Source organism: Tachypleus tridentatus, chromosome 10, assembly GCF_004210375.1.
Source record: "Tachypleus tridentatus isolate NWPU-2018 chromosome 10, ASM421037v1, whole genome shotgun sequence".
NCBI classification, from domain to species: domain Eukaryota; kingdom Metazoa; phylum Arthropoda; class Merostomata; order Xiphosura; family Limulidae; genus Tachypleus; species Tachypleus tridentatus.
This window is the reverse complement of record NC_134834.1, coordinates 89,292,781-89,307,390: the sequence shown is the minus strand read 5'-3', so window position 1 is coordinate 89,307,390 and position 14,610 is coordinate 89,292,781. Positions and strand designations below refer to the sequence as shown.

General features: G+C 33.5%; 1 protein-coding gene across 1 annotated transcript; it reads right to left on the bottom strand.

The window, feature by feature from the left end:
• Positions 1 to 793: 793 nt before the first annotated feature.
• Positions 794 to 4,295, bottom strand: LOC143229839 (uncharacterized). Its single transcript, XM_076462658.1, has 4 exons — positions 4,197 to 4,295; positions 3,407 to 3,632; positions 1,966 to 2,355; positions 794 to 907 (listed from the first exon to the last, which is right to left on the bottom strand). Exons 1-4 carry the CDS (start codon positions 4,197 to 4,199, stop codon positions 903 to 905), a joined length of 624 nt encoding a protein of 207 aa, XP_076318773.1. The 5' UTR covers positions 4,200 to 4,295; the 3' UTR covers positions 794 to 902.
• Between the last annotated feature and the right edge of the window lie 10,315 nt (positions 4,296 to 14,610).

Sequence of the window (14,610 nt, the reverse complement as noted above, 5' to 3'; positions counted from 1 at the left end):
AAAGAACAGAACCTTCTCTTTGAGGTTCCCTCACCATGTACAGGAATCCATACTGAGGAGGCATGGCATTAAGACTAAGCAAGTCCCACAAATGTCTTGAACAAATACATATTATCTATATAACATTCTGTGAACTAGCAAGAGGTTAGTCACACAGTGAGTTGAAAAAACAATAAAGAATAGTTAAGAATGTAGAATTGTTTGCAGTTGGAGAATTGAATCAATGTGTTTTCATGAAATATTTATATGTGTATTTGCTATTGCACTTTGAGTTACATTTGTACTGGTGAGTTAATTTCTCCTTAGTTAACATCATTTTCAGCTTTCTGAAATGTTAAAGGAGGAAGTAAAGTAATTTGTTTTCATTAGATGGATTAAACATTAAATTATTGTTACCAGATTATGTGAAAGACCCAGCTAAGAAAATAACAATGTTACAGCAGTATATCCATAAAAAGTTCTATTTAAAAATACTGTACATAAACTCAGAGTTTTCTAACTTCACACACAACTTATTGTGAGGTATATTATGCTGATAGCTATCATCTTCAGGGACCCGAGTCTGAAAAATTGGCCTTATGCATAAAGCCTGCTTGTTGTCACATACTCCTGTTACAATTATTGAACACAATATAAAATCACCTGACACAAATATGATAATCTATTTATTACAATACACATGTAGCTAGCCAGTCTTGTCACCACTTAATTGCAACTTTCTGTATTCTGGCATCTGTTAAGCTGAAAATGAATGTACTTACTTTTAAAAGATGATTTAATGATTCACAAACAAACCTTAAATTAGTAGAGTGTTGTCTTTAATGTACTGCTCCTGCTTGTTTCTGCGGTAGGACAACATGTCAGCTCCTATACTTAGGTCTTATACATTTTTCAAAAGTTTTTTAACCTAGTTTCAACAGAAACAGAGGATGAGAACAAAAGATTCTTCTTATAGGTTTCAATAGGAGGCCTGTTAGTAAAATCTAATGATGACATTAAATTTTAGTATTTTTAGCCATGTGGAAGATGTTCAAAAACTAAAAAAAAAAGCACTTGTATCGAGCATCAAGGTGGAGAAATTTCTGGCAGACTACCTTTAATTACAGCAAGTGCACAGAAATACATTTGGGTTATTTTAATTTAGGCCCATGTTTATTATACATGGAAATACACTAAAAAAAGAAATTGGATTTTAGGGTATATCTACAAACATACTGCATAAAAGCTAAGAAACATAATTAATTCTAAATAAAAACTGCTAGTTAGGCTACACTTTGAATACTCTGCCTAGATTTGGTCTCTTCACCTAATAAAGAGTAATTGTTCAGAGGGAAACTAACAACAATAATTAAACTGCTAGTTAGGCTACACTTTGAATACTCTGCATAGATTTGGTCTCTTCACCTAATAAAGAGTAATTGTTCAGAGGGAAACTAACAACAATAATTAAACTGCTAGTTAGGCTACACTTTGAATACTCTGCATAGATTTGGTCTCTTCACCTAATAAAGAGTAATTGTTCAGAGGGAAACTAACAACAATAATTAAACTGCTAGTTAGGCTACACTTTGAATACTCTGCATAGATTTGGTCTCTTCACCTAATAAAGAGTAATTGTTCAGAGGGAAACTAACAACAATAATTAAACTGCTAGTTAGGCTACACTTTGAATACTCTGCATAGATTTGGTCTCTTCACCTAATAAAGAGTATTTATTCAGAGGGAAACTAACAACAAGATGATCTTACATAATCAGTTGCCCTCAGTAGTAGTGACAGCCAGAACCTTACAAGATGTTAAGATAAAAAATATGATTTCTTGAAAGATAATGGATGTATTTAAATGTTTTCTTCTTCTCAGAGGTGAGTATACAAGGACAACTTGAAGGGCCATACTGTTCTCTTTACCCATATGCCCAGTTTTCTTAATTAATTAAATGAATGTATACCTTGACAATCAACTTACCTTCCCAGGTGTTTTCTGGTACTGCACCTTCCAAGGTTAAGTATTTGAATGTGTTTTCTCTTTCTTCTTGTGATTCTTTTCTTCCTAACAAATTTAGCTGCTCAAGTTCACTTTTAAACAGTTTTTTAAAGTTTAATCTCTTTTCTTTTAATGTTTGTTCATCTGCCTGTTTCATGGCAAGTTTTTGATCTAGCATCTCTATCTTCAGCAAACCTTCTACAAGTTTTATATCATCAACATCAAACCCATTTACTGAAAAGACACAAATTTCTTTCTTGTTGCTTTCTGTGGCAGTTTTTATAGAAGAAATATCATTCAAACTGCAACTAAAATCACTCTGAATGGTGTAAGTATCATCAGTTATACCAGAAGTGGTATCCAAGTCTTTTCCTGGCAAAGCAATAAAAAGTAAACAAATTAGAAAATATATGAATGTTTTACATAAATTAAAATTACTTCAATTTGCAGATGATAATAAGGTCTTTGGTGTTGCTAGCTGTAAAGAGAATGCTGCTGATTTACAGCAGGATTAAGATCACTTAGTGAATTGGGCATATGAACAGTAAATTAATTTTTATTATAATAAATACAATATAGCGCATGTGTTATCATAAGTTGAATTATAACTACAATTTGGATGTGAATAACCTTAACAGTGTTACGAAAGAAAGGGAATTTGGTGTAATAGTCAAATCAGTCTCTAAAGCCATTCAAACAGTGTGTTATTGCTTATGGTATGACAAATAAGAATTTTTGTTGTATATTCAAAAATATTTAATACAAGTTTTGGAGGTTATAATTTCATTGTAAACTTTATTTGTTAGGCCACATATGAAGAACTGAACAATCATGTTCAGTCATGGGCTTCTTACATTAGGAAAGACATTGAACTCTTGTAAAGGGTTCAGAGTAGGGTTATTAAAATGGCATCTGGGATAGAGTAGTTGTCAAATTAGAAGATATTAAGATACTTAAAATTGTTTTCTTTTTTTTAAAAAAAAGGAAGAGTTAGAGAGGACCTGATTAAAGTATTTAAGAGTGTAAAAGGAAGTGATAATTTTGATGCATCAACACTTTTCACACTTAACAGCAAGAATTACAGAACTAGAGAACATAAATATAGATTTAAGCAAAGTTGAAGCCACTCTCAGCTAAGACAATTTTATTTTCCAAATAGTGTGTTTGGCCTTTGTGATGAGTTGCCTTCCAATGTTGGAGAAGCAGTAAACTGAAGTGAGTTTAAGAAAAGGCTTGATAAGTATATGAATGAGATAAGGCCCGTCTTTAAGATTATATTACTTTAGTTTAGAGGATGGAACAGCCACAATGGACCAAGAGGTTTAATGTTGTCCCAAACCAATGTTATATTTAAAAATAACAACTAGTTCACGAATCCAGCATAGTTTTATTAAAAGCTAAAGTATGTAAGTATAAACCTTACCTTTGATAATTAAATTATGTAATTTATCTTTCACCTGTTCCTTCAGGTAGTATTTTATTTCTTCTGTATTGATTTCTTGTTCAGTTTTAGGTTCAAACATAGTACCTATTATGAATTTTTCAGATGTTTCAAAGTGCTTGTAGTTTTTGGCTTCATCTGCTAAGGCGTACATTTTATCACACTGAACATTCGTTCTGTGCTTCTTTTCTGCATCAGTGTTCTCTTCCTAATGTAATAAAAATGAGAGCACTTAATAAAAAGCAATGACTTTCAAAAATATACATTAAGAAAGTGAAAAAATACGTTTTTACTACAAACTACTTGTTAATAAATGCATATACTTAAGCAAATAAATTTATGTAAACACTCAGCCTGATACATTTCTGTATCAAAAAAGTCATTACTTGTAAAACTCCATCAGGTACTTTTTTTTCAACGCTTTTAAAGTTCCTTAGTTTTCCCCATTTGTGGCCACCCTGTCAAATATAATTATTATAGAAGAACAAACAAAATAAGCTATTTAAAGTTAAGTTTGAGTTATTTCTTTATATGTTAATTTGAAAATAATAATTTAGAATTAGCAAGAACAATAACAGTAGAAGTTAAACTAATCTGTACTCATACTAGTGATACGAATTATGATGGTGGTGTAATATTTTATCATATTATTTACCTTACGTCTACACTAATTACTATTAGTAGTATTTAATCAATGTAAAGTCCATTTCTACATTTCTAGGATTTTTCACAATTTAGGGTTTTACAATACAACAGCTTTTAAAGAACTTACCATAACACAGTCGAAGGTAACTATCCTTTCAACAAAAATATGATAGAAAATTAAAATCTAATGTTTGTTGTTTATAGTTTGTAGCGCTCTCTGTCAAAGTAGTATCCTACAAACTACAGTTTTACTATTATAATAACTTTAAAAATATATTTTAAAAAAGTATTAGCATATCAAGCACACATTAAAATGATACTTATTTAGATACATTCATTCCGTACAATACATAAACACACACAGTTAATAGACAGAAACTTACCAGAATTATATATATGAGATTAACATATATTTTAATCATATAAATTATGTAAATTCGATATTTTCAAAACACATCAAGAATTCAAAAATGTAATCATATTGTAGAATGTAATAAACCTACATACAAGTTTTCGTGAAGATCAACCCATACTCTATAAAGTATTTACGTGGGTGTACAATAGACAGTACTATTATATTTATATAGATTTATTGCTTAACAAATGAACTACAAGAGAACAGGAGGTTAAGACGTTTGATTCTTAATTTGAGGGTCGCGCATTCAAATGTCCGTCGCACCAAACATGCTTGCCCTTTCAGCTGTGGGGGTTATAATGTAACGGGCAATTCCACTATTTGTTGATAAAAGAGTAGCCCAAAAGTTAGCGGTGGGTGGTGGTGAATAGCTGCTTTCCCTCTAGCCTTACATTGCTAAATTAGGGATGGCTAACGATTATAGCCCTCGTGTAGATTTGCGCGAAATTCAAAAACTGATTTTGTTGGACAAGAGCCAAATGAGTACTTGTGTTGGATGTTCTCAGCGGTTGTTGTGGACATTATGTCTGTTGCTGGTTTTTGGATATAATGTTCACAAAGCCCTGACGTTACTGCAATATTTTTTGTTTGTTATTGTAGAGTGTTTCCTATATGTACGACTCCATGGTGCTTTTCTCAAGGCAGGTTATCTTAATTGTAAGGTATGTCCTCTCAGGTGTTTTAGTGTTAGTGGTTTTGTCATTTAAAGGCATCCTATCATGGTTCTGTGACGTGTGCATGTTGTTGTGGCAAGGACCATGACGTCTATAAGTGTTACCTGAACCTTCACTGCGTCAATTGTGATGTTTCATATCCCTTTAATTTTTGTTCCAGTAGTATTCATTCACCATGCTGATGTTCCACATTCCAAGGTAACTTCTCTCTATTTTCCCGGTGTCTTAATGAAACCATTCCAGATTTTACATATTGAAAAAAAACAAAAAACACCTAATCATCATTTCTATTGATATCAGGTTCAGAATCAGATGTAATTGTATCAAGAGTCTCCGTTAGAGTAGGTGCAGGTGCATCAGGTCTACGAAAAACAGGTTTACTAGTAGATTGATTGTCTGCATATTACATGAAAAAATAAAAAGCAGTCATATCCGTAGTTTCTAGGGTCATGCCCGACCATTGAAATTCCAAAAGGCAAATACTCTTTCTTACCTGTAATCTGTTGTCTCAGCTCTTTGATACAAACGGTGCAAACTTTACGCGGAGTCCATGAATTGTCTTGGCTCACAAGTTTTATTCCAAAATACGCTTTTTATGACGAATTTTGTAATATTTTGCCTTTCTTTCTTTACAAAACATCTACCAGAAATGTCCTTTGTGCTCATCTCTGCTGCACAACTGTTAACACACTGTACAAATATTGCTTGATGATTAGTTCGTTGATTATAAACGGACAATAAATTGTATTCAAAAGAAGAAATATTAAACTGGCTTGAATACCTGTAACGTATTTGATACCAGTGCATCAGAACATTAGTAGTTGTTTAAAACGAACCTTAGAAGCTATATCCATCCAATCTTATTGTCTGTACTAAATAACAATTTCTTTTCTATTGCTAGGACTGTGAAAAAATACTGCGTTATTCATTCTTAATTGTTCCAGTTAATTAAGTAAAACACTGCATTACTGCTGGAAGTGAATTCAATATTAAACTAAATTGTGATGGTTGTTTGTATTAAGTAGATCATTAAACTGAATTATCCTAATTATTTGTTTGTTTTTGATGTTAAGGACAAAGCTACACAATAGGCTATCTGTGTTCTGCTCATCAGGGGTATCGAAACCTTGTTTCTAGCTGTACTACTGGGGGCATCGTTATTGTTAGTACTGAACAAAAAACTGTTTGTCCTGGCTGTTAGTAACGATACGGATATCTCGTCAAATATCACACCTGAAAATGCCCTGAATATATATTTCACTGATACGCTAGTTCACTCTGAATCCAAAAAATATTTTTCTCCACATGGTTTTTCATAAAGAAATCTGGTTTGATGTCGAGAAGTTTCATCATTAAATAAATAAGGGAAAATCCCGCTTTACCAGGAAGTAAATCGACATGATCTGGCAATATTTTATTTAACATAATCAGTAAGCTTAGGAAAAAATAATCTGACAGAGGTTGAACTTAAACCTTCAAAAGAAAAAAGAAAAAAAGAAGAAAACACGACGACTTTTGCCCCTGGGTCAAGTTATTTTACTTACAACGATTTTTTTATATATGCTCGTTGCTTGATATCCCCGTGAAAACACAATATGGGGAAAGTTGGTCTAGAATTTAGATTCAGGACATAAAAATACACCGGTAAATATTTTTCTAAGGATTTTTGGGTGAGATAGACACCGAATTATTCGAAAGTGGAGTAGCAGAATAAATTGTCCTTACTGTTGGTAAGGAGAAATAATAAACCACTGTGTAGTGACTGACAGAAGTTCGTGATTGTTCATAGTGTGTGAAATGCTACACGAAACATTCCTTGTTGCTGGTAACGAGTTATACATATGTATATTTATATTATATTATTTAATTGAATGTAGATTGTGAATAAACTGCTATACGAAGCTTTCCTTGTTTCTGTTCACGAGTAGAATATATATACCATATTCTTTAACTGATTGTAAATATAATTTTTTTTTTTTTTTGGAATTTCGCACAAAGCTACTCAAGGGCTGTCTGCACTAGCAGTCCCTAATTTACCAGTGTAATACTAGAGGGAAGGCAGCTAGTCATCACCACCCACCACCAGCTCTTGGGCTACTCTTTTACCAACAAATAGTGGGATTGACCGTTACATTATAACGCCCCCACGGGTGAAAAGACGAGCATGTTTGGTGTAAAGGGGATTCAAACCCGAGACCCTAGGATTACGAGTCGAACACCTTAACCCACCTGGCCATGTCGGATCCCCACATGACATTTTTTTTGTTGCTATTAACAAGTATAATATATACTATATTATTTAATTGAATGTTGATTGTGAATAAACTGCTACACGAAGCTTTCCTTGTTGCTGCTAATGAGTAGAATATATACAATATTTTTGATAGATTGCTGATAGAGAGCAAAATACTACACAAAACATTCCTTTTCCATACTAACGAGTAGAATGCATATTATATTCTTCAATTGAATAACGATTGTAAATAAAATGCTGCACTAAACTTTCCTTGTTGCTGCTAACGAGTAGAATAGATACTACATTCTCTATCGGTTCATTGATAATGAGCAGAGTAACACAGCTGGGAGATTTGATACATCAAATTCTCATAATTGCAAATAGTGATTGTTTTTTGTGGTTGCTGATAATGTATTGATAAAAGCTACTTAATAGACCATTTGCACTCTGTCCTAAGTGGAAAACCGACCTAGGATCTTAGATTTGTAAATTTGTAAATCTACCGCTGTTCTACAGGGAAACATTAGTCATAGAACAAATAATATGCTAAAAACTTCTAAAAGCAATACCCGAGTAACAAAATCAGTGAAACTGGCAAAGTGGGATCTGCTGATTGGTTGTTTGAATGATATATTATCACAATAAGCTTAAAATATATTTTAACATTTTTTTTTAATCAGCCTTATATAAGCCAATACGCTTCATCAGTAAGAGGAAAGATCCCTGGCATCCTGGTTCTGAAAGGACCCCTTCCTCTATATCTCCATAACCCCTTTTTATTTTATATTGTTTAAATTTCTCCTTCTCTCTTTCTCTTCTACCATTCTCCCTTTCTCTCTTTCTTTCCTGTCTTCTCTGCCACATCTTCTCCTTTTTTCCTCTCTCTCCTACCCCTTCTTTTTTTTCTCGGTATGTGTTTTTTTGAGTTTTATTATTATTTTTAGTGGTTTGTGTGTTTGTTAGTTTTTTCTCCACCTCTCTCTTTACTTTCTTTACTTATATCAATGATTCCTGTGATAAAACGTGACGGGCTGCAGTTTGGATCTCTCTGCTTCACCACGAGTTTCATCTTAGGAAGTCCTTTTAATAAGATTTAATCAATTTTCACCGAAATAGCCCAGCTGTCCTGCTTCTCGGCATTCCTGTTTTTTCAGTTTTCTTTAACAAAAATAAATCAAGATTTTACTTTATCCCTCTAGACGGGGTTAATCTAAGAACGCGTGTGAGGCTGAAGAGAAACAACAGTTTCTGAGCGCCTCTTTGTTAGCCTTTTGGGTTTTCCCATGAAGATTTATAAAACCAAAACGACTATCATGACAACTAATAAAAAACAAAACAGTAAGAGGAATATAACAGCACCCCAACAGCAAGAAACTACACGGGCCTAGTAAATAAATATGTCATTATATTATTTTTACTGATAAACCGTAGAGAGCTACTTAAGGGGAATGATATTATATCATGTTTCTTCTTTTTTGAGAAATTATATAATGCTAGTTTGTTTGTTATGAATTTTGGGCAAAGCTACACGAGGGCTATTTGCGCTAGCCGTTCCCAATTTAGCAGTATAGGACTAGTGGCAAGGCAGCTAGTCATCATTACCAACAACCAACTCTTGGTCTACTCTTTGGCCAACTGATAGTGTGATTAACCATCACATTATAATACCTCACGGCTGAAAGGGCTAACATGTTTGGGGGAACTTGGATTCAAACCTACCACCCACAGATTACGATGTTTAAACAACCAGATGGTTAGAAACATTGTAGATATGTTAAATATAATTTCTTTTTTTTATTAGAGACTAAATTGAAAATAGAATTTGTGATGTAAAGTCCTAATATATTTCTGGATTGGTTCTACCCTTTGCTATGGACTACAGTTTCGTTTATTGAAGATTTTCAGTATAATACGTTATACCTCTCATAATATTAAGCGTATAAATATCTATGTGGTTTCGAGTCTGTTTCACTTCACCATATCGTAACCTATATTAACTTAGGTTACTATTTGGTGAAGTAAAACGATCTCGAAACCACAAAGAAGATAGATTCATTTTTTTCAAGATGGTCTGTTGGCTGATCTGTAAAGACAGCAACAATTCCTATTTTCCCTAAACTCTTAACGCACTATTTGATCTGGCAGTTTATATATCTCATCAACAGCGTAATTCAGTTTCGTATATATACTTTTTTCCACTGCGTGTTGACCGATCGATTAAGTGACATTTTTAAGAAGGTGTTTGCACTAATTGTTGATTACAAAGCTTCTGTCCACTTTCGTTTGTGTATGTTTCTTAACTTTTGGTATGATTATGGTATAATCATGTAATTATTTCGTTTTCCACACGTTACTGAATATTTAAAGTAACAGATATTATCAATCACATCAACAGTGCTTGGCATTTAAAATATACTTTACCTCTGATCCTTAGGGCGTGGATTGACCTTGTGGTGTAGCTCTAAGACTTCGGAACTAACTAACCGCGATCGCATTGTAACAGTAACAGTCAAATAATTAGTATAGATGCTAGATGATGTGCTTTTGATTTGATACCTTCTTTCTGACCTTTCGTTCAAAACTATGGATGGCAGCAAACAGCCTTAGCAGTAGACAGGCTTACTATTTTTACCGTAAATAACAACATTCAAATTTCTCATTCCACGGAATCAGAAAACAAACCTTATTTCTTTCTTTGCGTGTTTCAAGTATTTATGCGAGGCTACACAGAAATATATCCTTTAGCCTTCTTTAATGTTTGCCGTGATAAACAAAAGAGAAGGCGACTAGTTAACATCACCCACTATCAACACTTCTTGGGCAAAATCTAATTAAATGTGTGATTTGACTGTCACTCCTTTAACACAGTTCGGCACAGCATACTATCTACTATACTAGTCTCCGTCTGGCTAATAAGATGTCAATTTTTTATATATATTAATTTATAATTTGAATTTTAAAATAAATAATCTACCTATGTGTAGAGTATTTAAATGATCCATTTAACACTACACATAGCCTTTATTCAAATATATCTTTGGACATCAATGTTACCAGTTTGTCTTCCCTGTTAACACGATTCATTTCTTCAGCATTTACATTCGGATATTTCAGGAGGTAATTAATATTCCAATGTCGTGTGCAAAGGAATGCGTTTCTGGAAGATCAACAATTCCATTTCATGCATTTGAAATCTCAAAATTCACGAAATGTTTGATATAAACAAGAGAAAACCATTTCAAATGATCATTACGCTTCATGCTTGACTTATAGTAATAAATGGTCAGAAATTAGTTTTACAGTAAATAATTAAGCTATATTTTTTCATCGTAGTTATGAATTGAACAAAAATGACTGCAGTTAAAAATATGTTACAAAAGACAAGAACACGTTTTGTACATTTGGTTATTTTTAGCTGGAAGAGGGACATTCACAAGCGAACATAAATTTTAAAAGCTTTATGGTGGTAATCTGTAGAAGAACAAAGATCTGAAAAAGTGTTTCTCCGATTAGAAACATGTGTTTCAGGTACACTGACTGACCATTTCCTTTATTTATTTAGAATAAATATCTCTTTGAAATTGCCTGAAGAATAAGAAATGAATTAAAATTAAAAAATTTTTTTGTTGTTGTTTTTTTTTTTTTTCTGAAAAGCATAGGCTCGGCATCGCCAGGTGGGTTAAGGCGTTCGAATTGTAATCCGAGGGTCGCGGGTTCGAATCCCCGTCGCACCAAATATGCTCGCCCTTTCAGTCGTGGGGACGTTATAATGTTACGTTCAATCCCACTATTCGTTGGTAAAAGAGTAGCTCAACAGTTGGCGGTGGGTGGTAATGACTAGCTGCCTTCCCTCTAGTCTTTCACTGCTAAATTAGAGACGGCTAGCTCAGATAGCCCTCGCGTAGCTTTGCGCGAAATAAAACAACAAACAAACCAAAAACTGAAAAGCATACGTTCTGTAACATGTGTATTAACAATAGTAATGGCTCTTCCAAATACAACGAAACGTTATATATACAATACACATGTATATAGCTAACACAAAATCTGTATTATTTACCACATACATGAAAAGAAATAAAACTTTATTAGAACATTGAAAATAATTCAAGCTATTGAAACAGTCGTGATTACCTTTAATATTAGTAAACTAGCGAAAGTACCCAGCTTCGCTCGGGTTATTAGGTTAATTTATTTTAGATGACTATGTTAATGACTCAGTGTGCATATTCGGAACCCATTTTATCGTAAAAGTATAACCCATACACTTTTTTCGCTCCTTTAGAAGCGTCCGGCATGGCCAAGCGCGTTAAGGCGTGCGACTCGTAATCTGAGGGTCGCGTGTTCGCATCCCCGTCGCGCCAAACATGCTCGCCCTTTCAGCCGTGGAGGCGTTATAATGTGACGGTCAATCCCACTATTTGTTGGTAAAAGAGTAGCCCAAGAGTTGGCGGTGGGTGGTGATGACTAGCTGCCTTCCCTCTAGTCTTACACTGCTAAATTAGGAACGGCTAACACAGATTGTGCGAAATTCAAAAACAAACAAACAAACAAATCGTTTAGAAGATGTAGACAGCTAATAAAGGTAACTCCCTCTGAGTTGTCCAGGGTTTATAAATTTAAATAATAAATTTATACTTTCAACACCTAGCCTTTTAATAACAATATTAAGTTATATGATATAAAAACCATTGTTGGAACGTATTATCACCCAAACGAGCTGCCTTTTTCGATATTTTAAAAGCTGTTACCCAGGGAACCATTTTTTTCATACGTATTTTTTCGCTAAATTGCGTCATTAAGAAGATGCGCATGCCCATATGCGCGTGAAAAAGATAAGTGCCAATAACTAGGTGTAAAACATTAGGGTCCACTTAGTATGGGTGCAAAGTTTCAGGTTACTAGATTTATTTTAAGTTGAAACTATAGCGGCCACATATTCTTTCATATGTAGTTTTTTGCTAGCTTCTCTCACAAAAGCGTGCGCATGCACGTGGATAAATAAAAATAAACAGGTGCAAATGCTCAGACGCTACTTATTGTGCGTGCCAAATTTCGAGATTCTATCTTTTTGACTCTTGTACAGCGGTAAGTCTACGGATTTACAACGCTAAAATCAGGAGTTCGATTTCCCTCGGTGGGCTCAGCAGATAGTCCGATATGGCTTTGCTATAAGAAAACACACACGCACAAAAGAGAGAAAAAAACTAATTTTTCGTTCTGGGAAGGAATCAGATTAGTATCTAAAGCAAAAGTGCTTAGCATAGTATTTTATGAATGTGAAGCGTTAACTGACGACATTGACACAATAAAAATTACAAGTTTTATGTAAACATACTTATTGTTTTAAACCAAAAATGTCAAATATTTTTGTAATTTTGCTCTTCTGACATAGTGATTAGTTAGCTTAATGTTTATTTAAAACATGATAAAGACTGCATATTTATCGTTGCTTAATGATTCTCAAACAGACGAGGTTCACACACTGCACGCGGTGCATGGGATTAGTGTTGATGATGCACAATAAAATTATGTAAAAATTGTAAAATACAAGCCTAGTTTTAGCTACTGACTTATTTATTCACACTCATTCTCCTCGCTTCTAGATTTGCCCACAGCCTACGTAGACTTAGTGTTTTCTCTTCAAGTTTACAAAAATCGCACTATATGTTTTTCAATTGTCCTAGAAAACTCCACAAGCAACCACTAGTCCTTAATGGTCGAGTGTTGAAAATATTAATATTCGTTCCTAGTTTGTTTTTAAATTACGCTTGTGTTTGTACATCAAAACGAAGCTTAAATAAAACGTGAGGCTGAAATGTTTCAGAACCATTAGTGTAGCTTACAAACCTATTCAGAGATTGAAATAATGTAGTTAAAATGGAAAACAGAAACATTAGTTTCTTCCACTTGTTAGCATAAACGTAAACTTAGATATAAGACACTATAGTCAATGTTGTCCTACTACATAATATATACTACCATCAGCATTGTCATAAAATTAAGTCAGCGTTATACAAGTTTTTAGTGTGAACAGCCATAAAAAGCAATTTTTAGATGCAATAAAGAACAGTTCGTCTATACCAAACACAACAAACACATTATTACGTAGCAGAGGCACATCCGCGCTCCCATAGATTCGCGTTTTCTAACTTTCCGTAAGTTTATGCATGTTTGTTAAAAACCACAAAATAATGTCCGGAAAATCTTTCAACAATTTTCAGTACGTACATAGAACTTCTTCCCTAATTTTCAAGGAAATCAGATAACCCGAACACTTTTGGTTGTAGTCCTTCCTTTATTTCCAAGGAAACTGGATCATCCAAGTGCTTTCTACTGGTCTTTCTTTAAATTTCATTCACAACGAAAGGAGCTTTACTTTTCAAAGGTGCGAGAATTACCGGCTATCTTCAATCGATGTTTAGCTAATTTTGCGTTGCTTTTGTACTTTCCCAACTTTAAGGCTCTCAGAGACGAAGCGGGTATGTCTGCGGACTTACAATGCTAGAAACCGGGTGTTGATACCCGGGTTGAGTAGATCAGAGGTAGTACTTTACATAGCTTTGTGTTTACTCACAAACCAAACGTTAAGAACATTTTGAATGTTTAAATTTAAAGAAAAAAAGTTAATTAAACCTAATGTCAAAGATAGAATATAGTTTTATGTAGAACGTACAAGTTAAGCTGTAATAAAAATGAGAAGTTTGATAAACGTGTAAAATATATCTTGTTGGTTGTTCATAGGAAATATTAAACACGTGGTAAGGTCCCTACAAGGAACCTCATACAATCACTATACTTGTTTATTTGTTTATTAGAATAAATTGTAATCTCACGGTATGAAGCTATTAAAAGTTTTCTTTTGCTAGAAGGAATAACTTAGTTTGGAACTCCAACTTTAACACAAAGACAACATATATGTGATTGATTAATATTGGTACCGCATTTCTCATAACAAAAATGCATAACTAGATGTGAGGGTCTCTTTTTGTTATTGTATGAGTAAACAATCAATCACACAATTCTTACAAGTCATTCGTTACTTCATTACGATTGTCGTAGGGAATTGTCACAGAGATATTTTATTTACAAGTACCATATGCACTATTTACACACTGAGTCACTTTCCTAAGAACAGTATACAAATTATATTTTGACACAAAATAATTAACGGTAGATCAGTAATAATATTCATAAATATCTATGAAATCAACTG

Excerpts from the sequence above, each read along its gene's own strand:
- LOC143229839 (XM_076462658.1), bottom strand. Across the intron at positions 2,356-3,406 it reads ACATAATTTAATTATCAAAG|GAAAAGACTTGGATACCACT; the intron begins GTAAGGTTTATA and ends TTGCTTTGCCAG.